Source organism: Chinchilla lanigera, unplaced genomic scaffold (assembly GCF_000276665.1).
Source record: "Chinchilla lanigera isolate Chin_1 unplaced genomic scaffold, ChiLan1.0 scaffold00026, whole genome shotgun sequence".
Classification (NCBI taxonomy): domain Eukaryota; kingdom Metazoa; phylum Chordata; class Mammalia; order Rodentia; family Chinchillidae; genus Chinchilla; species Chinchilla lanigera.
This window is the reverse complement of record NW_004955427.1, coordinates 9,236,561-9,263,776: the sequence shown is the minus strand read 5'-3', so window position 1 is coordinate 9,263,776 and position 27,216 is coordinate 9,236,561. Positions and strand designations below refer to the sequence as shown.

Below are 27,216 nucleotides of genomic sequence, written 5' to 3'. Positions count from 1 at the left end.
TGAGCGCTGCACTCCAGCGTGGTGCGAGGCAGTTCATCTTGCTTGTAGGACTCTGTGAGGCCACAGGCGGCTCCTACTGTAGCTCTCCCAAGAGGCAGGGATGTAGGGCTGTGTGACAGGTGTGTGAGACTCGGGGTCTCCTTTCCTTAGTCTGAGCTGAACACGGAGAATGAAGCTCACGATGAGTGAATGCCGTGTCTGACGGTGCAAAGCTGACACATACGCAGTAGTCTCTGCCTTACAGATGTTCCTGCGTGCACACACGTGTAATACAAGTCATGCAAGAGGGGAAGCCCGCCCCTCTGTATATGTTGGTCTTCCACGTCCTTTAGAATCTTACCCGGCCTCTCATGAGCTCCTATGTAGTCCAACCAGCTTGCTTTTAGAAGTTTTCCCAGAACAGAACCCTGCTTAGTCTCTAGAGCGAAATAAACAAACACCCCTCCGTCCACTCTTTCACTCCACTTCCCATGAGCCTCCCACTGGCAGACACAGCGCCAGCCTTGCCGCCAGCACGAGGTCTCACATCATTGTTTGGTTGCAGGTTCGTGAGCTGGAAGGCGAGCTGGACCGGGAGGTACGCCGCAGCGCAGAGGCCCAGAAGGAGGCTCGAAGACTGGAGAGGGGCATCAAGGAGCTGACCGCCCAGGTATCCCGCGCCCCTGCTTCTGTGCGTGCGGCTGTTCCTTCGCTGCGGAGATGTGCTCCATCCGGAGTCTCACTCCTTTGGGGACGCCTGCAGGGCCCGCTGGACCTCTGGTCTCCCTCAGTGGCAGACACTGACTCACCCTCCTGGGACTCTTGGCGCTATCTGGTTTGGGGCTGGCCCTTTCCACAGGTGGCACATTGTAATTAGAAGTAAAAAACTATTTATAGTGTTCTTATTTTTCACACCCAGTTTGTAGCTCTTGGAAAGCTGCCTTCCTGCGAGAGGCTCACTGGGAACAATGTGTAAATGAAGTGGCTGGTAAAGGCTCGGAGGGCCACAGGCCAGCACAGTACGCGGGATGGTGACTAACTGGCGCAGGGGACATCTCCACCCCTATTTCCTGGTTGCTCAGGCAGGGCCACTCAGCACTTTTGCTGCTGCCAAGTGGAAAAAAAAAATGTTAAAGCAAATATTCTCCAAGTAGTTCTGGATCTAGCCTGTTGATTCTTATTGGCTCAAACAAGTAACTGAAAGGAGGTGAGCAGGTCTTATAAGCAATTAATGCAATGTAACCCTTCGGCTACATTTTTACTTTCTCTTTTTCCCTTTTCCTTCTGATGAAATAGTAAGGTTCAGTGATAGTAAGTGTGGTGTATTGTTCTTCACTCTAGTGCTGGCATAGTCTTGGAACACAGCTGGTTACACACACACACACACACACACACACACTGTGCTTTAGGACAAGTACCATTGTGAGAAAAGCATTGTTTGCCATTTTCACAGCGGTGTGAATACCACACAGTGTAATTACACAAATCTCAAGTGCTGTGGCCTCCTACAGACCTAGGGTACAAGGCAGAACCGACTGCTCCTAGGCTACAAACCTGTACAGCATATTATTACACTGAACACCGTAGGCATCTGTAACACAATGGCAAATATTCATGCATGTAAGCATATCTAAACATAGGGAGGGTAACTGAAAAAGATGGTGTAGAAGACAAGAAGGTTACACGTGCATAGGGCACTTCCCCTGAATGGAGCTGGTGGGGCTAGAGGCTGCTCTAGCTGAGTCAGTGAAGGAAGGTAAAGGTCTTAGGTTGTTGCTGTACACTGTTGCAGACTTTATAAGCACTGTATTTAAATATATTAAAAAACTTCTCTTCTTTAATAGTGAATCAGCCTTAGTGTGCCTTTCAGTTTATCTACTCATTAGGTCCCACCTCTTAAAGGCCCTACCACCTTTTCCTACTGCCTCTCCATAGCCGGAACCTCTAACACTTGCCTTTAATGTCTTTGAGGGACAGTTAGCATCCACTATATCTGTCACTGAAGAAGTTTACACTCAATGGAAGAGGTAAATGGAGCCAATAAAAATGGAGCACCTGGGATATGTCTTGATTAAATCTGTTTTTCAGTCTCCATCAGGGCTGAAATATTTTCTTCCTTCGGGAAGTTCAACACCTCTGAAATGGAAGTACTGCAGTTAAAGGGTCATGGGAGAAAAGGTGCCTGAGGAGTCCCATCTACCTGCTTGCCTCTTCTCAGAGTAACAAAACCTCCATGCAACACAGTTAGGGAGCTCTGCCTCACCAGCTCTCCTTTCTCTAGCCAAAGACTGGACTGTAAGTGAGGTGACAAGAGCAGGCAGACCAAGGTCCCCACAGTTTATTGAATGTTCCTTTGCTGATGCACATAAAAGTCTCAGAAAAGACACCTTTTCTATAATTCCATTATCCTAAGACAATGAATCAATTCAAAAATTCGAGGGATGAGTTGATTTGGTTGAGGGGTGGTTTCCTGTTTTGCATATATGACCTGCAGTAATATGTTCCCTTCCTAGTTTGACACCTCAGGCAGGTATGTCTTCGTTGAGATGGATACTCCTTTAACTATACCTAACTTCCACTCCAGTAAAAGCTGATTCCTGGCTCTGATGTATCAAGAGAAATGGCTCTGTCATTCACAGAACTGTGTTTATTAATTTCTCAAAACTTGGGATGCATAGACTTCAACCATTTTATACTTCTCAGATGCTGTTTATTAAAATGTTCAACCCTTATTTCCTCCCTTGACTGTATGCCCAATATAGACTGCTGGATCTTTCAACTCACCTTCACATGTGCACCTATACATTTCAGGCAGAGGAAGACAAGAAAAGTGTGAGCAGGATGCAGATGATGATAGATAAACTTCAGCTGAAAGTGCAGAGTTACAAGCATCAAGTGGAGGCAGCGGTAAGCGCAATTGTAACCATATGGCTTCCTAGCCTTTGTTTTTCAAAGCCTCAGCCAGGTGTCTAGCTGGTCAGAGAAGACCTGCTGGAATTAATGTCTTCCCACTGTCTGGTTTTTCTTGTTAGAATTGTTGCTCAAGGAGAAATTTGTGCTGCTTTTCCCTCCAGGAGCAAGAGCTCCCTCCATGAAGCTCATGGTTATATGCAAACAAGTGCACTAGAAGAAATGAGCCAGATAAGAGCAGGGTTTCACACAGGGATGGGAAATTTTGGGCAGGGTTTCTCTAGGCCATCTCTCACCCCAAAACCTTGGATGAACATAAACACAGTTCATAGTACTTTCTTTTGGTGAGCCTGTGCATGGTTGTGGACAAGACCAATGTCACTGAGGTGTACATGCCATCTTTGGTTTAGTATCCATAGCAATATGGATACTAATAGTAATTATTAAGTGCTACATATATTGGTTTACGCCTAATAATATTTTTGAGGGGTTTGGAGTTGATTAGTTGTATTACTTTAGTGAAAACATTTCTATACTTAGTATTTATTGATTCATAATATTAAAGCCCACCCTCCTCTACTTAGAGATAGAATAGTATATTGAACTATGATTAAAAAAACAAACTGTGGTTATTCCACTACATAACAAGTCTGTCAATGCAGTGCTGCATGCATTTGGTGGACAATGCCCTCCAGTTTGTGAATCCTCAGGGAAAAACAGTTACAAAAATGGATCTTCATGCTTGCTAGAAAGTTTTACTCCCCCTGTCTTAGACCAAAGTAGGGTATTCCATTCAATACTCAGAAGTTTATACTCCATTCACATTTTTCAACTTTCTCTTCTCAGAGCAGAAACTATCATGGAGGTCTGTCAATCTCTTTCTTCTTATTTTTATAGGAGGCACAAGCCAATCAATATCTTTCCAAGTATAAGAAGCAGCAACATGAGCTGAATGAAGTGAAGGAAAGGGCAGAGACAGCAGAATCTCAGCTCAATAAGCTCAGAGTTAAAGGAAAAGAGTTTGGAAGAAAGGTACGGCAAGCATTCAACTCTGTTGTCATTTTTACAGCTTGTTGATTTAGATCTTTACATAGACCAGTATAACAAGATACCTCTTGTTTTTCTCTTTAAAATCCTTTTGTAAAAACACCAAAAAAGTTGTTTAAATAAAATCTTTCTGTGTTTACTGAATAGTACCTGTTCAGGTAGTAGAGCAATGTTAAGCATTTGAGGATGAAATATATGTATGTATAATAATATTATTATATATATATATAAAATCTCAAATACTTAATTCCAGGTTAACTTGTGGGCTCTGAGCTTTGGAAGTTCAGTTCATTTGTGTAGAATATTCAATAGTCCATGGAGCACAGGTGATTTTAAAAGCACAAATGGATCTGCCAGAAATACTGAGTGAATACTTTCCGTGGTGGATAAGTAGATGACTTCATACCATGTCAATAAGGAAACTTAGGGAGATGATGTTTAAAATTGAGCAAACGAAGGTGAACAGAGTGGAAAGAGGCCCGCTTTCTATGTCTCTGCTTTTTTTCTTGATTCTGCCCCAAGCACAAAGGAAGGATTTTTCTTTGTCTCTGTGGCTCATGGAATGTTTATTATGAACCAGTGGTTGAAGCTGATATCATAATTTTATGGGCAAAGTGGAAGAATGGCGAAGAACTTCTAAAGTGAATGTTTGGCAGGGGCAGAGGAGCCTCAGCTTTCTGAGATCTTCTCAGGAACAGTTTTCACATGTGGTCTGACTTTAGAAATAGTTAAAAGAGAACAGATAATGTGAAATTAGTCCCCATTCACAGAATTCCTGTAAAGCACTCATCACACTTTCCAAAATAGACAGGTATCATCTTTCCATTTTAAAAATTGTGGTGCATGCTGAGTCCTCTTATGGATGATAAATAAACTACTAGTAGCCTTGGAAGGTTAAGTTGGTTGGGTTGCCAATGATAAATACTACTCTAAGGGAGGAGGTCAAATTGATTTACCGAAGAAGTTAAAGGTTGGTTACATTAAATACATACATACAGTCATACCTTGGCACTTGACTGTTTGAAACTTGTCAAATTTGGTTCTTGACATTTTGACATGAAAATTTTATTCTTGAAACATTAGAACTTGTGGGTGATTGTTTGCCTTATGACTACCTTTACTAGCCCAGGCAATTTATTTTGTATTTGTCATTTTTGGTACTTGTCATGCCTTCTGGAACCAATTAAGAGTACTGAGATATCACTATACTTGGCCTGAATATGAGGAGAATAACACATTGGCAGCTCCCAAGTTTCTTACTGCTGGCTGAATAGCCATTTCAGGAATATGCCCTAAGTGAGGGGCTGTACTGACGTGCTTTGAATGCAGGCTCGGTTTGAGAAGGGTGACGGCACTAGGTTTTGGGTCTCCTGTGGGACCCACTGGGCAGGTAGATGCTTCCCATATTCCCCAATTTTCAGCTGCAGGAGGTTGAAGGGTCTTCAAAACAGATGGCATGCATTTGACTTTGTCACAGTTACTTCCAACAATGAACAAAATGGGCAAAGCAGAAATTGCTTCTGGGAGGCCAGTGATGAATAGAAGACCTCCCTTGGCAGTGTGATGATTAATTGTTTCCAATTCACAGAACAAAAACCTGAAATCCCTCAACTGTCTTGAGGAGGAGGTTTTCTGATGACATTGTGTGTCAGGGCTGTGGCACAAACGGGTGATGCGGCTGCAGAATCTTTTCCCCCCTGGGCAGAAGGGAGATAGAAAACCAAGAGTGACAAAGTATGTTCTTAGGGTAAATTACCAGTGCCTGCTTTCTGTAAAGCAGATAATCACCTCAATTCCCTGGCTCCCTTTGAAGCTAAAAAAGAGTTGGCCTAGGCCTGCTTATCTCTGGAAAGGACTTGGCATAGGTCTGGACATGTGCTGCGGTGGTGAAAGTCACTGGAATATCACAGAAAACACTCGACATTCTGTTTTTCAGGTTCGTGATGAATAAGCAGTGCCTTCTTATAAAGGACAGTGAATGGAGACAGAAGAGGAAGACGCCATTTTATGGCCCAAACCTTTAGTTGCATTTGAAACAAACGTTTCAAAAATGTGTGCTTTTGTGATGTGGAAAGCAATTAAATCAAAGTGATTAGAAAAATGTAAAAATTAAAGAGAATCTCATTTCTTCCAAGGTTAATGGAAGTTTTTTGATCCTCAGATGCAAGAAAATTACCTTCTAACAAATAATATTGAAGGTTAAATAGATGCAAGAATCTTTTCGTTTCTGATGTTAAAAAATATTGCATAGGACTCATAGGTGATATCCTCATACCAATTATGCTCCACGGGGACTAGGACACGTTGGTAAAAATTATCACTGAAGTTAGCTAGCTTTGCCTAATTCACTCCTACATCAATAAACCTATATTTTTAGCCATGAAAATGGACATAGATGTGGTCGCATTTAGATACTTTGAACCTTAAGCAAAACTATCCTGATCCACACCCATATGAGCCAGGTGGTGCAAGGAATTAACTACGAGGCAAAGACTCAGCCAACAAAACCTTCAGTGACAGGTTGCACGCAGATTTTGTACTGTAGCAGTGTCGCTCAGCTGGAGGATTATGTCCCAGAATTCCTCTTTACATGATTCTGGTAGAGTTGATCACAGGAGACATATATAGGTAAGTAAAGCAGGCCAGTGTAAGTAAAGGAACAGCTATTTTATGTGTGTAAAGTCCGTATATGTCCCTAGACACCGTGACAGCTCAAAGATATTACCCCAGGGCAAAAAGAGTGAGCTAGCAGAGATTAGAAATAGCCCTGTGGAATGCCAGATCCCTGGGCCCATAGCTCTTCTTCTTGTCAAGTTTCCTTCAGCCTTGCAGAGTGCTGGCCGGGTGTGTACAGCTTCAAGGCAGCCAGCACCAGCTTTTCTTAAAGAACACCCACAGCATCGCCAGAGAGGCCGTGGAGGACAGAAACGATTGTTCTTACAGACATCCCTTCACACTTACACTTTCCACTCCATAGCGCTTTCTCCTTCCTGACACTGGTGCACTGATCCATAGCCTCATCAGACCCGGCACTCACATCTGTGGAAGGTTGAAGCCTTATAATAAGCCCTGTTCTCTGTCATTTTCAGTGGTCCTGCCTCTCTGATCCAACCCAACCATACAGGAGGCTCCAAGATTAATTCAGGGGCTCAGTGGTATCAAAGATCCCAGGTTCATTCTTGTCTAACATCCTCCACATGTTGGCTTCAGTTCTTCAGTCTGTCTCCCTCGCTGTGTAAGAGGACGACAGTAGTTCCGAGCATCTTCTCTGGCACAGTATCTGGTGTTGTTTCTTGAAGTCTAGAAACGCCCTCCAAGAAGTTCTTGGCAATACTTTCCCTCTTGTCCCATTGACCGTGTGTCTGGATCAAGCTTGTTCATGGCAAGACAAAGGCCGGGATGGGCTCAGACAGATCAGGGCTGATCCTCCTGACCATGAGGGCCACTCCAAGCACAGGGAGCCAAATGAGAGTTTCTAGATTTCGGGGTGTGGGGTGTTATGGTTTGTGATTGATTCATTGTCTAGTGCTGGGATTATGGGTGTGAGTGCTACACCCACCCTAGGGCGGGTAGTCACATATAATATAAGGGACAGAAAGTCTTCTCTCATGCTCCTCCCTTTTTGCTCTTGCTGTTTTTGCTGTTTTCCACTGCCAAGGACTGTTGCCCTTTGTCATGTACCACTCTGCCTTGGAGCCAGCTGAGTATGGACTGAAACCTCCACAGACTGAGCTAAATAAACCTTTCCTTCCTTAATTTTGGGTGTTCGGTATTTTGTCCCAGCAATGAAAGAAAAGTAGTTAAGACAGGGTAGCATACCCACTTAGCAAATGGCTGTGCTCCAAAACAGTGTTCTCTTTACCATCAATCTCAGCCCACTAAGAAAATACTCAACATTTAATATGTAACTTCTAGGAATTTCCTGGAATAGTAAAATGTTCCTTCAAATTAAGTTTGAAATCATACTTTAATAGGCTGATATTTTTATCCAGAAGACACCTCTATGTCAAACTTTTGCCAAGAAACTTTCTACTGTCACATTACCAATCCTGAAATCAAAATTCTGTAATTTCTTCACATCCTAGACATACACTTAGTAAAATCAGAGTATCACCAAACTTCAGGTTGGGAACAGAAATCTAATTTTGATATATTATTACATATTAATTTATTATTAAAATTATATTCTCTTACTCAGATACAATTGAAGTAAAAGCCAAGCTCAGAAGCAGAGATATCAGGCACTTAAACATTACGTTAGTGGAATTTTTGTTTCTATGGGAGTCCTTCACATTTTACTCTTTATGACAGCTCTTACAACACCATAGCAAACACTTAAGAGTTGACAGAACTGTGGAATTCTCTGCATCACCCAAGGTCAATGTCTGTTTAGCCTGACTGCGGAGGTGGAAGACTGCTGACCCTGAAGAGCCAACACGTCTTGGAGATGAGGTGTTTTGCCAGTTCAAGCAGAAATGGAACTTACGGGGAAGAGGAGAAGAGGGCTCCCTGGGGTACAATCAGATAAAAGTTAATTATTCAGCCAAATGGTCATTGTGACTTGCTTGCCTGTCTTGCTGCCTAAAACAAAGATCTATGCTCAGCAAAACCCTTCGCTTTTATCGTCCCTCAATAAATCTGAGGGTTTGAGTCACTTCAGGGCTTCACTCCAAGCCAGTGAAGCCCCTCCTCCCCAAGATATTCTCTGTCTCTTTCATCTTTATTCATCTTGTTAGTTTCCTGGCCCAAAGCCAGCACAGAACTATGGTTAAGGTATGAAACTGTGAAACAGAGGCCAGTGAAAAGAGGTACAGAAAATTGGACCTGGTGGCAGCCATGCCACACTTTAGAGATTGCTTTGTCCTATAAACTATGGGCTCAAAACCCTGCTTGTCTAAATGATGAGTTAGTCACTTTCTCATTACTGGGACAAAATACTTAACAGCTACAATTTGAAGGTGTGGCTTATTTTGGTTTACAGTTTCAGTGGGCTTAATCCATGGTTTACTGGCTCCAAGACAAAAACAGCATGGTGGAGGACCTGGTAGAGGTTTTTTGCACACCCGGTGGCAGCCAGGAAGAGAAAGGGAGGAGGCTTTTCATGCGCTTTCAAGGTCATGCCCCCAGTGAGCTGCCTCTTCGGCTCAGGTCATACCTCCTAACAGCACTTTCAACTATGAACCCATCAATGGATTAATCTGCCATTATCCAGTCGCCTTCCAAAAGCTCCAGCTCTGAACATGAGATGACTTTGTGGGGGGGTGGCATTTTAAGTCTAACCCATAATATCTGGTAAAAAGGACAAATTCACAAACATTAATCTTAGACTAGTTCTTTCATATAAATTAATGACTAAAATTAAGGGGGTATAGACCACCATGTCAGCTGGATTCCCTCTGTATGAAACTTAGATTAAAACCCAAATCCAGTAGATCTATTAGAAGTCTGATTAATATGCCAAATGAGCTTGAAGAGTGCACCAAATTATTCTCATGCACAGAGTTACTCAGCTGTGCAAGCTCGACGTTAGCAGTTTCAACCCAACTCCAGATGTGTGAGTGCTTGAGTTGTCAGAGCCTTTTCCCTAATTAGTCTCAGAGGTACTGACACTTTTACTCTTTGGGGTCCCTAAGACCCACCATATTAAGTCTAGTTGGTTATGCTGATACAACCATTTATATAAAACCAGGGCATACCATCTCAAACCAGTTGTCTTGGTTCTAGGTCATTTTTTCACCTCCTCACTGAGGTGACTTCCACTCCTGTCTCCCCTCACCCATTATCTGCGGGTAGAATTCTGAAACAGCCACTAGTGACATGTTTCCTCTAAGTTCTTGGTAAAATCCTCAGTATTATTTTTCTGATCCTTGCTGAAATGTAGCCCTTTTATACATATCTTATAATTAAGGTCATATTAAGGCAAAGTGATAGAAAAGAGAATTAAAAAACAAACGTGAATGTAATAATAGCACATAGAATTAAATCTGGTAACTGGGAGGCAGGCCAGGGTTTGTGGCACTTAGTATAACAGCTCCAAATATATTTTCAGGCAGTTTAACTACAGAACCATCAGACCTCCTCTTCCTTTCACCCCTCCTTCTTTGTCCTCCTCTTTTAATTAACTGGCCAGTAGCCTGACATAGTTTTTGCCTGTGTACTCTGACTGCTCCTCCAGAACCAGAGTCCATTCTCCTCTCCGCTAAATGAGGTTGGCCAAGTTGGGCTTCATCTGTTCCCTTGTCCCCCAGCTGGCTATAGATCAGTAAATAAGAAGAGTTAGAACAGTTGTCTATTCTCCCAGCTCCTTCCCTGTAAGGTAATTTGGACTGGTTGTGTACTTTCTTCTATCAGTAGTCTGATTTTACACAACTGCTTCCTTTAGGAAATGTTTTCTCTTTGTCATATCAGGTTAGGTTTGCTCATGATGGTGCGGTGACCGGAGAAATACTGTATAGTTTTGAGTGTACCTTGTGTTTCCTGTTGGGCCCTGACTTGTGGAGATTTTGAAGACAGGCACTGTCCTTGAGGAACATGTGGCACCCATCTTCCATAATCTGAACATATCAAACAGTGGAAAGAATTGAGTTCATGAACCAAGGTACCATTGTAGTTATAAATGTAGTTATAAATATGTAATACTCCATATCAAATTATATATAAAGTAAATACAGAGGGGGGAAAGCATTTAAGAATCAGTCTTATTTTACTACAGAAAAATTTAATTTAAATAAATTATTTGATATTTTAAATTTATCATATTGGCAGAGAATTTTAAGGATAATACTGGGTGCTGATAAGAGACCGTTAGAAGCAATAGGTCAACTTCACTGGATTAAGAAATGACCAGTAGATTAGTAAGGCATGCTCCTGCGTATGTCTGAGAACCTTTCGAGCTCAGTTGACTGACCATTAACATGTCATCGAGAACTACTGGTAGAGTAAGTCATGAAGCTCTGTGTTTGACTTTCTTCCATTTTGATGGAATATTTATTCTTTTTTCAACTGTGAAAACATTTCAAAGCAAAGAAATATTGGCTTGCAACCCACTTGATCAATAGTCTTGTATCTCTTCCATTCTGGCCTGTACAGGAGTAGCTGGTGTGACTGTTGTAGCAGCCACTCACGGGCTCTTTCCATCTTGTATTGTCCCACCTCTTCCTCAGAGAGACAGACACATGGTTGTATACTGAAAGACATGAAAGGTGTGAAGAAATAACTTGGTGATTTTTCTAATTTTTCCAATTATCATTAGACAATTAAGGATGTCATAGGACTTAAAATGCTGATAATTCCTTCCATCCTATGTTAATCACATACTTAACTCTTCAAAGCATCAAACTTGCCTTTCCAGTGTTTTATTTCCAGTTGCAGGCAACAGAATAGAAAAAGCCTTAAGAAGAATTTAAAAAAAAGAAAATATAATTTTTAATCATCACGCAGAATTCCTGCCTGTTTCCTGATCATTTAGGAAATTTCACAGTGCTATCACTGTAGAGAAACACACATTGAGTATTCCTGATCTGAGCAGAAGTGTTCGGGGTTTTTGTCAGAGTTGACTATTTTTATATGCATAGTAAGATAACTTGGGGATGAGACTCAGTCTCAACATGAAATTCATTTGTGTTTCAGAAGCATCTTACAGATACAGTCTGCAGGTAATGTTCTGTAGCATTTACTCTACCTGTGTAATGGTTGCAACTTGTCACATGAGCTCAGGTGTGGAATTTTCTAATGGTAGCATCATATCAGGGCTCAAAATGTTTTGGATTTTGTATTAGGGATGCACAATCTATATCTACTTTTTTGTGCTCTTGTTCCTGTCTAATAATACAAATACCTAGCCTTGCACTGTAAAAGACATTACCTTAAAATCCACCGAGAGACAGTATAAGAATAAAGAAAGACAGCACTGCCTGTACCTTCTTGTCTTGTGGAGGTTATATCTCCGGAACTATCAAAGAGAAGAAAGGAATGCATGTTATAGATTTTAAATGCAAAAAGGAAATTGGAAAATAATTATAGTGTGTGACTCCAGATTAAACTATTGTACATTTACATGAATAATTATTTTGTAGCTATTAAACATGATATTGTCCAAGTTCAACAACATGAAAATTCTTAGCCTGTTATAGGGTAAAATCAGATTATAATGTCATTTTTAGATAACATGGTCACTTTTAAAACCTCGTTTACTTCTACACATAGGATACTAGCAGGATCCATCACTAAATAAACATTAGCATATTAGCTCTGAAGACCAAGTTTCACATCTGGATTAGAGTTTGCCATATGGTAGATGCAGAAAAATATATACTGAATGATAGACACACTGCTTTTGCAGTAAAATGCACTACAAAAGTTAATGCAAGTGCCAGAAACATTAGTTAGGATGTTGTTTATAATCATTACTCATTTAAAAACCTCACAAAAACCTGGAAATATATTCCTAAGTGTTCAAGAATAGAACAAACCATAAGTGAGCCATTAAAATCATAGTTTACAAAAAGCTTTTCAAAAACTCAAAAAAGTAAGAAAATATAGATGGCAAAATGTGTAGATACACAATATAGTTCCAAGTAAGTAAAATATACCCAATTTTCTCTATGATGAGATTATAAAATTTTTACTGTTTAAAAATAGCTTGTTCAAGGAATAGCATATAATTTGTTTTAAAGCTTTTAAAAGAAGATTTTTAAAGAAATGATTTGAAAATTCTACTATTGAAAGAAAATTTCTAAATTCATTCTGGTATGATTTTAAAATGATTAAAGCTATCCTAAAAAGCAAAATTAGATTCCTTCCTCATATTTTATCCAAATGGACCTTAGATTAAAACGGAGAGTTTCACTTAAACATGTTAAACATAAAAAGAGAATAACTGAATATACCATTTTGGAAGCAGGTCTTTTCAGCATGACTACGTATTTTTGATTACAGTCACATCTATGTAAAAATGAGGGAAAATGCAAAAAGCCAAACAAAACAACCAAATATTAAAATATAGTAAATAAGGAAAATACAATATGACAATATCATCACGCTAATAGCTTCCATGTCTCAGAACAATACCTAAAATATTTAGTAAAGTGGAAACTATTGTAAAATGGCATTAGTTATCAAAAGTCCTTTATATTTTCCTATAGATATATTTGAATATGTAATACATGAAAAGCTATATAACATAATGACTATCACAGAGTATAAAGTTTACAGGTAATTGTTAGATTCATTTTTCTACCGTGACTATGTGTAAATATGTAAAGTGTTTTCCTTGTAGAGGCCACAAGAAAAAAAACACTTGAAAATTTCGGTCCTACCCAAGGAAAAATTAACTCAGATCCACCAAAGTTAGTATAAATTTGTGACATTCCATGTCTATTGCCCCAGTGTGGGACAAACTGTTATAGGTTCACCTTCCCACTCTGTATAATGAATCTAGTACATCCTACATTCTCTTAAAATTTCCAGCATCTTGTTTTCCACTCTCTTTTTCAGAGATGTTCTTGGTTCATTAATTATTTTTCACCAGTTCTTGATAACTGCCTCATTCTCTAACCACTACTACTACACCAAGGAATTCACAGCTGTGAGAATTCTTCCTTTTGCTTCTTCTGCTCTTATTTTTAATGTGTCCAGTATCCCACATGCTTTTGCACTAAAAGAATGTGTCTCTGGAATTATTTCTTTCATCTATTACATCATCAGTTCATTATCTCACCACTAGATCAATTGTATAATCATAAATTATATCACTTTATATATAAAAACCTAAAGTTAGAACTAATAAAGAGTCAGTTGCAGGATAGAAAATACAAATATCAGTAGCTATTTTATACATTAATAACAAAATTACTGAGAAAGAAATCAAGAATGCAGCGTCATAATTGCTACTAAACTACAATACCTAGGAATAAATTTAAACCAGAAAGTGAATGACCTCTATAAGGAAAATTACAACAAAGAAACTGAAGTGCATGCATGCATGTACACACACACACACACACAAAGACATCCCATGTTCATGGATTGAAAAACATCAATACTGTAAATGTATCAATATTTCACAAAGGGATCTACAGATTCAGTGCAGTCCCTATCAAAATACCAAAACTGTTCTTCATAAAAATAGAAAAATCATTACTAAAATTGGCACTGAACCACTAAAGACCTTGAGTAACAAAAGCAATCTCAAGCCTAAAAAAAAGTTGAAGAGTATCCCAATGGCACAAAAGTAGGTACCTACACCTCAAAAATATCCATATTATCTGTCTATGCCACTATTAGGCATGAATTAAAAGCAAAGAAAATCAGTATATTGAAGATGTATCTGCACTCACATTATTAGAACACTATTTAAGATATCCAAGGCATGGAATCAACCTGGAGGGTCCCCTGACAGTAAAGGGATGAAAATAATGTGACATATATACACAATGGAGCCTATTTTTAAGTCATAATAGAGAATGAAATTTTGTCAGTCAGGGCAACATAGTTTGAAATGAAAAACATTTTGTTAAGTGAAATAAGTCAGGCACAGAAAGATAAATACAGGATGTACCTATTCATAAGTGGAAACTAATGAGTGGATCTCATGTAAGAGAAGAAGAATATTACCAGATCCTGGGAAGTGTGTCAGGAAGGGGAGGATGAGGAGAAGACGGTTAACAGGTACAGGGGCACAGCTGTATAGGAGGAATAACTTCTTATGTTTACCACAGAAGAATAAGTAGTTAATAAAACAAATGTTAGCAGCACAAAGAAATTATAAATGTCAGAGGTAATAGATATCCCAAGCAGCTCAATCTGATCATTGCACTTTGTATACATGTGTTGAAATGTCACATTGAACTGTATGAGTACGTACAATCACTATGTGTCAGAAAAAAAGGAAAAGTAACCATAATGGTATACCAAAGCCACTCTCCAAGAAATGATGATTGACTTACCCATAAATATCAGGTAAACTAGTCCAAATAATTCTACTAGAGCAATGATAATCAAACCTGAAATTAAAAGTGGGCCATGCGCTGCTACACATGCTGTAAAACACAATGAAATCTTAATTAGAAATGTCTACAAAATAACTGAATTTTTTCAAAAGACTAAACCACAATTGTAGTAAGTTCAAGTTTTAAGAAGAGTAACTCTTGTATTGATAAAGAAATAGTAATCATTTACATCTGTTGATTATTATTAAGTCAGTGGAAAAACTTGCAATTATTGTAAGAAAAAAATCCCTCCTTTACATCCTTATTCTATCAAGACTCCAATTAATTGGTGTGAAGTTTAAGACTCCAATGAATTGGAAACTGATTATTTTAAAAGTTCTTCTACAAATATAGCCATATAGTATTCCAGCCAAAAAATCAGCCCACAAGCCATATTATGTGCAATAGTCTCAAACCAATGTGGAAATCATTATTCCTCCTTGGGAGTAAGGGAGAACATAAAAGGAAAAGCTCACCACACCAAATGCTGGGGAGTTAATGGATAAACGGGAATTGTCATTCATTGCTGGTAGTGATAAAAACGGTGCAGCCATTTTGATACAGAGAGTATCAGGGAGCTTATTATAAAACTAAACATACCTTTTGCATACAATCTAGAAATTGCACATCTTGATATTCAGCCAAATAAAGTTGAAAATTTATGTCCACAGAAAAACATGAGACATATATGTTTATAGAAGCTTAATTTTAAAGTTTCAAAAAAACTGAAAGCAATCAAGACGTATCTCAATAGGTGAAAGCACAAATAAGCACCACAAATTGTGGTACATTCCCACAATGGACTATAACTCAACACTAAATAGCAGCGCACTATCAAGCTAGGAAAAGATGTAATGAAAAGGAAGATGCCTATTTTTAAGTGAAACAAGCCCATAGGCGAATGCCTCATATTGTATGTTTCAATGCTAAGACATTCCAAATGTAACAGAGAGAGGAAATGAACTAAGGAGATGATAAAATTTAAGGTTGTCAAGGATTCGGGGGAGGAAGAGATGAATTATTCTGTATGATGCCATAATGGTGGGCATAGGTCATGACATACTTGGCAAGCCCACTGGGACATACAATACCAAGAGTGAGCCCTAATGTATACAGGCTCCGGGTAACAATGTGTCAGTGCTGGTTCATCAATTGTAATGGATGTGCCACTTTGGGGAGTGATGTTAAGGGGAACTGTAGCCTTGCAGAATACATAGATGAACTGGGAGTACATGGGAACCCTGTACTTTTGATTTAATTGTACTGTGAATCTAAAACTAGTCTAGAAAATAAAGTTTATATTTTTTACAGGAAGAAAGAGTTCTGTCCAAGAGAAATCCTACTTAGGACTACAGAAAAATGTTACTCTTACCAGAGGCACAAAGGTATAGTCCAATTGCTGCAACTATATAGCCCAGCAACTGAATCACAGGTAATACGGCAGTGATCCCATCACCTCGGAGAAGGCAAAGGCAGTAACAGAAGCAAGTTAAGAGTACTGATGAAGCAATCATTCCTACTTGCTTTTGGTGCAATCAAGAGTAAAATCCCAAGACCACAGACAGACTCTGCAGTTCCTTGTCAGATAGCAGATGCTTGTCCAGTGATCTAAGGTTTTCATCCAAGTGTCAGCCTCAGATTCACACACTCAGCAGCCTTTTATTGTCAGCCATCTGAGCAGAAATGGCACTTTTTCTTCAAAATCTTAGAGCAAGAGTACTTAACCACCCTTGTGCATTTCACGGTATGGATGGTTATTATATATGGCTTCTCCATAGGTACAGAAAATTGCTCTAATACAGAAAACTCACCATGCAAATCTGATTATAGACATCATGACTTCTGTTGTGCGTTGAGATCACCAGTTATTTTATAATGAATCATTACCTTTTCATGTTAGTGATTCAGTGTCAAAATGTGGAGAAAATGATAGTGAGTATAGTTAGGATAGCCCTACTATCTTGTAAAACTCTAACGTCAAGTTTTCTCAATAACTATATAAAGTATGCTTCCTCTATTCATGATTTATCACTTCATGTGGTAGAACTCATTTCTCATGGAGACACTTAGCAAACAAAGAGAAAGTGTGTGTTCCTAAGTACAAAAAAACCCTGAAATCAGAATGTGAAGGTAATTCTTAGCATAGCATATGGCATAATTTAAAATTATGCTGACTAGCACCAAGGACAGCGTGAGCATCTCTAATCTGAAAATCTGAAATCTGATTCTAAAAAAGTTTTGGATCTTGGAACATACTGGATTTTGGATCCTCAAATTAGGGAATCCTAACCAATAAAGTCTCTGTAAATATTTCAAAATCTGAGAAACTCAGTTTCTTCACATTTGCGACACTGTCTCATTTACGACAGTGTGGTCTGTGTGGCATTTACGACATAAATTGACAGCACTGTCCACACTGTCGCAAGACCACACTGTTGCAAATGTGAAGACCACAAGACCACACTGTCGCAAATGTGAAGACCACAAGACCACACTGTCGCAAATGTGAAGACCACAAGACCACACTGTCGCAAATGTGAAGCACTTTTGGTCCCAAGTATGTCAGATAAGTATGTACAATCTGTACATACAAAAACCATTTTCTGCAATAGTGATTTACTGTTCTGAAGGCCTAAGATAACCTTAAAATTCATCTGCATGAGAATGTCACTAAGAATAGCATGTAAAATCTTTTAATAAATGAACTTATTAAGTTGTAAAAAAAATACAAGAATATTTTCACTAAAACTGCTGCTTTTAAAATGAAAAGGCAAGCAAAATCATTCTGAAATATCAGATACTCACCTGGAGTAACCCTATAGAACTGAAGTAATACTAACATCACTGAAGGACTTACAAGGAAATGAAGCCCACGAACTCTGTTTTGTGAATATTCACCTGTTAATAAGTAAACATATTTGAAATATTTCCCACATACTTCCTCTTCTAAGTTTGAGTACCTAATTTACTAAGTGCATTAATTTCAACATTATGCTAATAAAGTATGAAAGACTTAATAACATTTCTCCCCATAAGTCCCACAAAATGAGCATACATGTTTTAATTACTGAAAACCAAACCTAAGGATATAAATCTCTAAACATGTAAGTCTCAACATGGAGGCCTTGAATGGGCGCTATCTCCTTCTTCACTACCTTACAGAGTTCATGTGAGAAACTTTGCATTCATCGCTCACATGCCCTTCATATGATACATGAATTTGATCTGTCCCCACACCAAATCAGTGGTACTTTCAGGTTGTCTTCCCCACTCCCCTACTCCCCATTTGCTTTCCCATACAAATAGAGCTGTCAATTTACGTCGTAAATGTCACACAGACCACACTGTCGTAAATGTAGTGCGGACTGCACTGCAGTCTCCTGAAGAGTCGTGCTCTTCCACACCTCCCTTTGAGTCCAGCCGTGTTTGTGATTCTGCTCCATGTGTTCCGGGTCCTTATTTCCCACTCTTCCATAGCCCAGATGTAACTGCTACTTTCACATCTTCTCCAATGAAGTTTGCCTCTTTAGTGGGCTTAACAGTGGCCTAACCCATTCCCATTGCCCGGACCGTAGAATATATGAATATTATTTACATGGCCAAAAAATGAGTTACATTACATTGCATTACATTACATGGCAAAAGATATCGTTAAGGATCTTGAAGGAGGAGTGCATCCCAAATTATATGGGTGGGGCGCATTCCAATGACAAGTGTCCCTGTGAGAGAGCACCAGAAGTTTTGACACACAGAAAGGAGGACACACAGAGGTGAGCATGCGGCAGTGTGACCCTGGGGAGGCAGAATTTGGAGCTTTGCCACCAGGAGCCAAGGGATGCTAAGGATTGCTGGCAAATACCAGCAACTAGAAGAGGCAAAGAACGGATCCTCCACTGGAGCTTTGAGAGGGATTCTCCACCAGCTCTGGTGACAACCTGATTTCAGACTTATGGCCTCCAGAGATGGGAGATTTCTGTTGTTCGTAGCCATTCCATGTGCCACACCTTTAATTGGCTACCAACAATAGCCCTAGGAAACTACTGACCTCCCTCCCCAACCCTGCCTTCCAATGCCTTCCTCACGTCAACCCTGCGTTCCCTCACAGGAACTGGACATCTTACCTGGGGTGAAAAAAAGGGTTCCAAGTATGACAGCTGTGATGAGCAGTAGTCCATTAAGTGATAAAATAATAATGTTCTTATCCGTAAGACTGTGTTTATATTTAAGCACTTTAAAAAATAAAGAATTATATGAGCTCAGTCACAAAGAGAATCCATTTCTGTAATAGAAGATGCAGAATCAGACTGACCACTATACTTGAAAAACCTCGAGGAAGAACTCCTTCATGTTGTCAATTCAGCTAACATCTTTTTCATAAGCCAATAAATAAAGAGACTTATGGCAGTGTGAATGTGGAATGTGAATATGCAGGTTATTTTGGTCCCCTGTACTTTAAAGTATAAAGTTGCATACATCAGGCTTTCTTAATTGAGACATGGTTAACCTTTGGCGGAAGATAAGATTTTTGTCTGAGGGCCACTCTGAGTATTACAGAATATTGAGCAGAATCCCTGGATGTACATTAGGAGATGCCAGTATTAGTTCTCCACTTCTATGAATCAAAGTATCTTTAACACTGTCAATGTCCCCATGAGTAAAATCACCCCACACGGACAGCACAGTCCTGACACACATAATGCTGACAGGAAATAACCGGACAATTAGCAATACTGAGGAAAAGAAAACTATGTCCCACCTTATATGAAATTAGCAAAATATCTGAAGATATGGATATTTTTTGAAAAAGATGGTAAAATAACCATTGGAAACAAAACACCCCAGTGAAACTTTTATGGAGAAAAACAACTAAAACTTTTGACTAAAAATTTGATAGAAATAAGCAGTAAAGACTCAACTGGATTCATTGTACACAGTAAATTTCTGATTCTCAGTTTTATTGTCAAGTACCTGATACTCTCCCTGAAAGAATAATGTAATAGATATGCCTAAAATATTTTTTACAGTCTCCATTGACCTTTTCTGTTTTGGTTAATATTGCTGTTAAGGTTAATCTAAAATTGGACTGAGTAGCAGAGAAAAACAGGTTGTGTGAATGAAAAATTTTGCTGTGTGCCAACCACACAGTCTCTATGCCAGTAACCAATCGGTGACTACTGTCAAAGAAAAAACAGGAAGCGAGGTGTGGTCAAAATATATGGTGAGAGTTTAATTTTTTAAAGTTATTAAAGTGAAAGATACATTGCCATTAATCCCATCAAAATCCCCTCTGTCACTTCAATCACACACACCCCACTGTTCTTTTCCCCTTTCCTGGTGCATGTGCCATGCAGTGGAAAGCATACTTGTAAAACATTATGGTGCATCCTCATTCAACTTATTTACCAGGAATTGTACTCTGCCAATTCTAAGTCTTCCCCAAAGTCAAAATGACCATTAAAAGTAAATGTTTTCAATTATTCAGGACATGGAAGCAGCAAAGATAGTGCAACTAATGACATTTTTTTGGTTGCTTTCCTTTCAAAATACAAAATACAAAATACCTGCCACCCAAAATTAAGGAAGCAAAGACTTATTTAGCTCACAGTTTGTGGAGGTTTCAGTCCATACTCAGCTGGCTCCAAGGCAGAGTGGCACATGGCAGAGGGCAACAGTTCATGGCAGAAGACAGCAAAAACAGCAAGAGCAAAAAGGGAGGAGCAGCAGGGAGAAAGACTCTCTCCCTCATATTGTATGCAGGCTCCCTGCCTCAGGGTGGGTGTAGCACTCACACCCATAATCCCAGCATTGGACCATGAATCAATCAAAAATTTTAGAGGCCTGTCCCATGACTGCATGAGGCTTTGGGGAGACATCGAGACACGAACCATAACAGACACTGACAAAGGAGTCTTTCAAAGTTGTTTCAGAAAGTGCCAAGAATGATGGGACAAGTGTGTTTGAAGCAAAGCAGAACAGAGATTAATTTTAATGTGTCTTTTACTGTAATATAGTTTTTAAAAAAGTAAACATTCACCATAGCTTTTGATCATACATGTATTTTTAATGTTATACTTTGGACTTAATTTTCCCCACCCAAATGATGAATAGATGACATATAGTAAAATTATCAAACTTCTGAGTGGCTACAATAAAAATTTACCTTTAAGGTATACTTCACAATGGTTTCAATTTCTACCTACACATACTGTAGGTTACAGCCTTAGCTCTAGTCTCTTTAGCAAGAGGTCTAAGCAACACTCATTTGTGAAGCAGATTTCATGGAAATCACATGAACCAGAAAAGACAAAGCCATAGCAATCAGAACGCATTGTATAGGATGTTTTATCCAATCTGCTTCCTGCATCTGGTGCTGGAATGTAACACGACTACTTCAGTTACATCCCTGCCTCCTTGTGAGGAATAGCTGTAGTACATGTGCTGCTGAAGCGAGCACAGTGAGGCACAGTCTTTATGCTTCCATATTTACTAGTTCCATCACTGTCAGTTAAAATGAAATTGAGTATATAGGCTACAGAAAGTACTACATGGAAAATGAAACCTTCTTTTGACATATGTCATGCATCCTATTTTAATTCCGTATATACTGCAATACAAATAAAACTTGAAAGTTCAACAAAAGGTTACAAAATAAAGCTGTTTCAAATGTGCCTCACAATCAGTTCAACATCCAAAAGACACTCTTCCCAATTTAATTCCATACATAAAAGAGATAATAAGATCAAGCTACAAGACTTTGCTTTAGGATACAGTATACATTCATGTAAAAGTCTGATTAAGTCATTCTTAATAAAAATGAATTTGAACCTCATTCAACTCCTTCAGGGTCCAAAGAGCTGCTATAGGGAAAAATAACATTAACACTGCTGACAAAAAATAAACGCCTCACAAAATCCTAGTGTTGGTAGTGTTCTACCGTAACATGGCCACTTCCCTTTGGGTATGAGTACGGGACACAGTGGGTGTCGTTTTAGTTCCTGTGAGTTTGTTCAATTACCTCTTATCTGCAAAACTACTTTGAACTTTGCTTTAAATTAAGCAGCTATTGTAGTCTGGGGTTTGCAAGGGGAACAATATAATACAGGACACTGAATTATAAGATTATTTTATAATAATCGCCTAAAGAGTCATATACAAAAAAAGAGTGCAGGAAATCTGTCCACACACTAAAGCCCAAAGAGTCCAGCTGAGGGCCTGGATCCCACAGTAATGTCCTGCATGAGTCCAGTTGAGGACCTAGAGCCCATCACAGTGCCCCCTTGCAGGAATCCAACTGGAGGCCAAGAGTCCACAACAATGTCTCATGCAGACCTGTTTTATGGATCTCAGCTGGAAAGGCCCTAAGGTCAGTGGTGGAAGCTAGAAAGTCTGTGCCCACGGGATGAAGGATCTGTGCCAGTAGGCTGAGGGATCTGCACCGGAACCAGGAAGAAACGTTCAAAGAACCAGAGCTTCCCTGAAAGATACCACAGCCATCCTCAGCAACAGTCAGGTCCTGAGCTCCTCAGATGATGAAAACAGCTGAGCTCCCATCAGGAAAGCCAGAGCAACAAGCTTCTCCAGGAGACTGGCAGTGCACCATCTTCCCCTCTGGAGCCAGGAAGCAATACTCAAAGTGAGGACCAGAGCTCCCCCAAAGTGAACCGTAGCTATTCTCAGTGACAGTAAGGTCCAAAGCTCCTTCAACGATGAGAGCAGCTGAATTCGTCAGGAAAGCCAGCATGACAAGCTTCTCCAGGAAAACCAACAGCTCCCTACAGCTTCCTAGAGCCTCCCTACAGCTTCCCAACAGCTTCCAAGAGTTTCCCGTCTTCTTCTCCAGTTCTGCCTCTTATGCTGCCACCAACAATCCTCAGGTGGGCCTCCCACACCCAGCACCACACTGGTACAGTTCAGCTGGGTATTGTAAATTGACCACCAGTTAGTTGTCAATCCACCACAGCAGCCATTTCCAACAAATACATGATGGAATCTACTTAATGACAGGCAATGAAAATGCATCTCCATGCTTTCTTCAAAGATTCTTTATAAAGAGTTCCTTTGACCTCATGTCTTTGCTTACAATAGCCACATTTTACCAAATTCTACACCAAGTGTGGGAAAGGAATCTTGTTGCTAAACCAGCTGCCATTTTTCTCAGCTACACTGAGATGCCACAGAGCCCAATAATCTCAAGGGTCTTTTATTGATGATTCTTTCTTGACCTTTAAATGGGCTTATCCTTCTGTATTAAATTACTTATCAAAAAATTACATGTGACAAAGAAAGCAAATACAAGTAATTCTCCAAATACTTAGGATTAAGATAAAAATAATGTACCCTGAATAGCAGGCTTTTTATCAAACTTCCATGCATGATTTTCTGACTGTTTTGCAAGATAATCTATACAGATTTAAAGATCTGCATGATTTTGAAGATTTCCCTTAGCTACCTATTGAAATCTATACATAAAATAAGATACATGAGAAATAACAGTATTTACATTTTTTTGTAAAAAAAATGCATTGGAATACCAAAAATCAGGAGATAATGTAGCATTTTTATCAACAAATTAGGAACTGTAAGTTTTCCCTCTTTTACTTTGGAAAATATGCTGTTTCATTTTAACATAATTTCAGGGTAGAAAAAATACAGAAAATATCTAGCAGGCTTTTCTCAGAAAAATGTTTCAGATAGGGTCACCCCTTTATTCATCCCTTTAAACAAGTATTTACCCTGTATCTACAATGTATCAGGTCAATGAAAATGAAGGGGTAAGCAGAAGATTACTTGGTAATAATTGACTGATCACTATGAACCCATGTGGCAATCACTATTCTAAGTACCAACAATGTACAAATATGGCGAACATAAGGTTGTCTCAAGGCCCCTGCGTTCTACTCTGTGTTGGGTTGAGAGTTAGGTTATGAGGTGATATTCCCAGATCTTCCTCAGTCAAATATAAGACACTTCTCCTCTAGTCTAAGAAAGGTTTCTTATGTAATAACCCTTTCAAATCCATGTGAAAGAAGCAAGGACATGTCCCTCTAGACACATGCAGAAAGTGCTAATGTTATAAACAGACAGGATTTTCTGGTCTCTTTGTGACTGATACAGAGCACATATTAGACAGGAGGCAGGTTGTGACTGTTAAAATCTGGTAAAGTTATCAAGTCAATTTGGGGGAAAAGTCAAATCTATAACATTAAGTTTTCAAGATACTCTAAAGACTGGGTGTGATACACCCACACCGGCTCACATACACTGTAGTCTCCCTAACAAATTCTAACAGTTCAAATTTGTTCAAGATGTAACATTAATATGTCCCTAGGCAAGCGATCAGTGACTGTGTAGAAATTAAAAACATTTGCCAGTGAGATGAAATACGTATCAGAGTAAGAACAGATCACAAAGAAAGACAAGTGATTTATTTAATTAAATGGTGTTGTTTTCTGTAACTATAGGAAAATCATTTAGAATACTTTTGGTACCTGTTGAGCTGTAAACAAGTACCTTCAATGTAGGATAAAACCCATCTGACAACTTTTTAAATCAAGTTGCAATTTCCAGTTTTGAATTATTTAAAATGCTATTTTAAAAATATTTAACACATTGATTTAAAACACAGACGCAGACAAGCACAGTGGCACACATATCTGTAATCCCAGCACTTGGGAGGCTGAGGCAGGAGGCTCGCTGAGAAGTTCCAGGCCAGCCTGGGCTACTTAATGAATCCAAGGCCACCCTGGACTACACAGTGAGAGACCCGGTCTCAAAGGAAACTCCAGATGTTATTCAACTTGCTCTGAGGAAACAATGTTGTCAAAATGAACACAGACTAAACGTCACTCTCAGTCTGCATGACCTACAAACAGAAGAGCCAAGGCTTGATTAGAATATAAACAAAAAGGGTGTCCAATAGAAAAGGGTGTCCAATTCCTTTGTCCAATCTCCTTTGCCTAGTCCCAAATTACTACCTTCTTGTGGAAGGTTTCACAATTCCAGAATGTACACAGGAAGTTGGGATATTTGGATTTGTAAAGCGCCAAGATAGCAGCACTATGTTTCTATAGAAGAGTAGAATACTGAGCTCTACAGCTTTGCCCAGTTCTTCTGTTATGGCTTAGATCTGGAACGTCCCCCACAGACTCGTGTCCAGAGGTTTGGCTTTGGAAAGTGATCAGTCATGGCGGTGCCGTGCTCCTCAACGGATCCCCCATGAGTCCACAGCTGAAGGCGCTGTTAGGCTGTTAGGCGGCGGGGCCTGGTTGGAGCACATGGGTCAAGGGGCCAAGACCCGACCGCCTCCTCTCTCTCCCTAGCTCCGCCCTTCTCCCTCAGCCTGGAACGTCCTGAATGTGAGCGGCTCCCCTCCACTGGGACTTTCTACCCTGTGGACATGGTGACAGCGACAAAGCCACGTGAGGTAATGGATTATCAAGAGAGAGAACTGGGTGAGGCAGACAGAAGAGCAGAGAAGTGACAAGTGAGAGCGCAGATGTGAAATGTTGAGGAGGAACTCACGGGCACAGGCGAGGAAAGTGAGGGTGAGGTACAGAGAGCACGAGAGGTTCCAGAGGAAGTCACTCTGGCAAAACAAAACAAAACGAATAAAGCCAACAGCACCACCACCAACAGACCACTGAACGGAGTTTTCAGAGACATTTTATGACACTGGAAGTGCAAACTGAAACAGCTGGCAGCTGATCCAAACTTACCAAGAAGAATGACAATTAACCAAGGCGTGGAAAAGACACAGAAACAGAATTTGAAAACTCTCAAAATGAATTCAACAGGGGGAATAAACAGCAATGGTAAACAGCAATGGTAAACAGCAATATTCCAATCTCAGAACCGCCAAGAATCAGGTGGCGACTCTGGGCAAATTGCCTAAATTTCTTATTTCCAAAATGGAAATAAGAACACTGCCTGCACCTAAAGTTCCTGAGAGAAATTATATGCACTACGAGGCGTAGAGTATGCTGCACAGTGTCCTACCGAGCAGGGGCCCCATGAGTATTCAGCTGCTATTACCATCAATGCCTTTAAATGTGAGGCCTAGCTGGGTGGCCTCTTTCTCTCTCTCTCTCTCTCTCTCTCTCTCTCTCTCTCTCTCTCTCTCTCTCACACACACACACACACACACATACACACAATTTACTTAAGATGAGCCAAAAGGAAAATAAATTCCACCAAAATATTTCTTTAGGTTCATAAACACATTCCTTAAGACATGACTAGGAGAAAAAGTACAAAAATAACATTCCCCCTCACTATTCCAGAAATAAACATCAAAGCATGTTTTAATCCATCAAACTAGGGAAGATTTCAGAACTGTGCCAGCAGTGTGAGGTGGAGAATAGGTATTCTCCTTTGCAGTAGAGGTACTTGATACAAGGTCCTGGAACACTGTTTGGTCTTTTTTTTTTGAGGGTCTCACTATACAGTTCAGGCTGGTCTTGAGCTCACTTTGTAGCCCAGCCTGGTCTCCAACTCACAAGGATCCTCCTCCCTCAGCCTCGGGAGTGCAGGGATTACAGGTATGTGCCACCATGCCCAGCCTGGAACACTTTTTGGAATGCACAATCTGGTGCTTTAAAACATCTCTGCATTTCAAGGCTCACACACCATCAGCAGAGTTACTTTCACAGTAGCAACCTATTTGTTCTTCCTTGGATTTTTGGATTTTTTTTGTCTTTTTAGAGACAGGGTCTCGCTATGCAGTTCAGACTGGCTTTGAGCTTGCTTTGTAGCCCAGGCTGGTCTCGAACTGGCAATAGTCCTCCTGCCTCAGCCTCCTGAGTGCTGGGATTACAGACGTGCGCCACTACATCCGGCGAGCAACTCACTTGGAAACAACCCCAACACCTATCATGAAGAAAGGCCTGTAAACTATAGCACATTCACAGAAGTAGAGCACAAGGAGTCAAACCAAAATTCTGAAGACGTGGGGAAAATAAATTAGGATATGCAAGTGTATAAGCTGCAAGAGAACACGGGCAGTTTCTTTTTTTAAAGGGAAGACAACAACACAAAATAGAGACAGAAAGGGAAGTAGCAAAAACACTAGGATATCAATAGCACATTTCTAAATTTTAGGGCAGCAGGATTTTTTCTATAATTTTGTAATAGTACAGGGTGCTCTAAATGATACGAACTGGGCATAATGGTACATGCTTGTAATGCTCTGGGAGGTTGAAGAAGGACTGCAACTTAGAACCTAGCCTCAGCCTCACAGAGACTTACCAAGACCTTGTCTCAACATTAAAATGAAAGAGGCGGGTGTCGCCTGGTG

General features: G+C 39.8%; 2 protein-coding genes across 6 annotated transcripts in view; one reads left to right on the top strand and one right to left on the bottom strand.

Annotated features, from left to right (window-relative positions):
• The window catches only part of Myh15 (myosin, heavy chain 15), a 142,811-nt gene extending 136,750 nt beyond the window's left edge, over positions 1-6,061 (top strand). Inside the window, exons 38-41 of the mRNA XM_013515043.1 lie at positions 545-649; positions 2,791-2,886; positions 3,787-3,921; positions 5,873-6,061. Of these exons, the coding sequence (XP_013370497.1) occupies positions 545-649; positions 2,791-2,886; positions 3,787-3,921; positions 5,873-5,887 (351 nt within the window). The 3' untranslated portion in view covers positions 5,888-6,061. The remainder of the gene's footprint in view (positions 1-544; positions 650-2,790; positions 2,887-3,786; positions 3,922-5,872) is intronic.
• A 4,833-nt stretch (positions 6,062-10,894) lies between these two features.
• The window catches only part of LOC102015868 (leukocyte surface antigen CD47-like), a 33,076-nt gene continuing 16,754 nt past the window's right edge, over positions 10,895-27,216 (bottom strand). The window contains exons 4-9 of one of the 5 annotated variants that reach the window (XR_261250.2): positions 19,046-19,153; positions 17,730-17,822; positions 16,297-16,380; positions 14,883-14,975; positions 11,801-11,887; positions 10,895-11,122 (exon numbers count right to left, since the gene is read on the bottom strand). Coding sequence is in view for 4 of the 5 variants with exons in the window: in XM_005386355.2 (XP_005386412.1) it covers positions 11,874-11,887; positions 14,883-14,975; positions 16,297-16,380; positions 17,730-17,822; positions 19,046-19,153 (392 nt within the window). In the remaining variant the exon portion in view is untranslated. The other 4 variants (XM_005386355.2, XM_005386356.2, XM_005386358.2 and 1 more) reach the window with 4 other exon arrangements.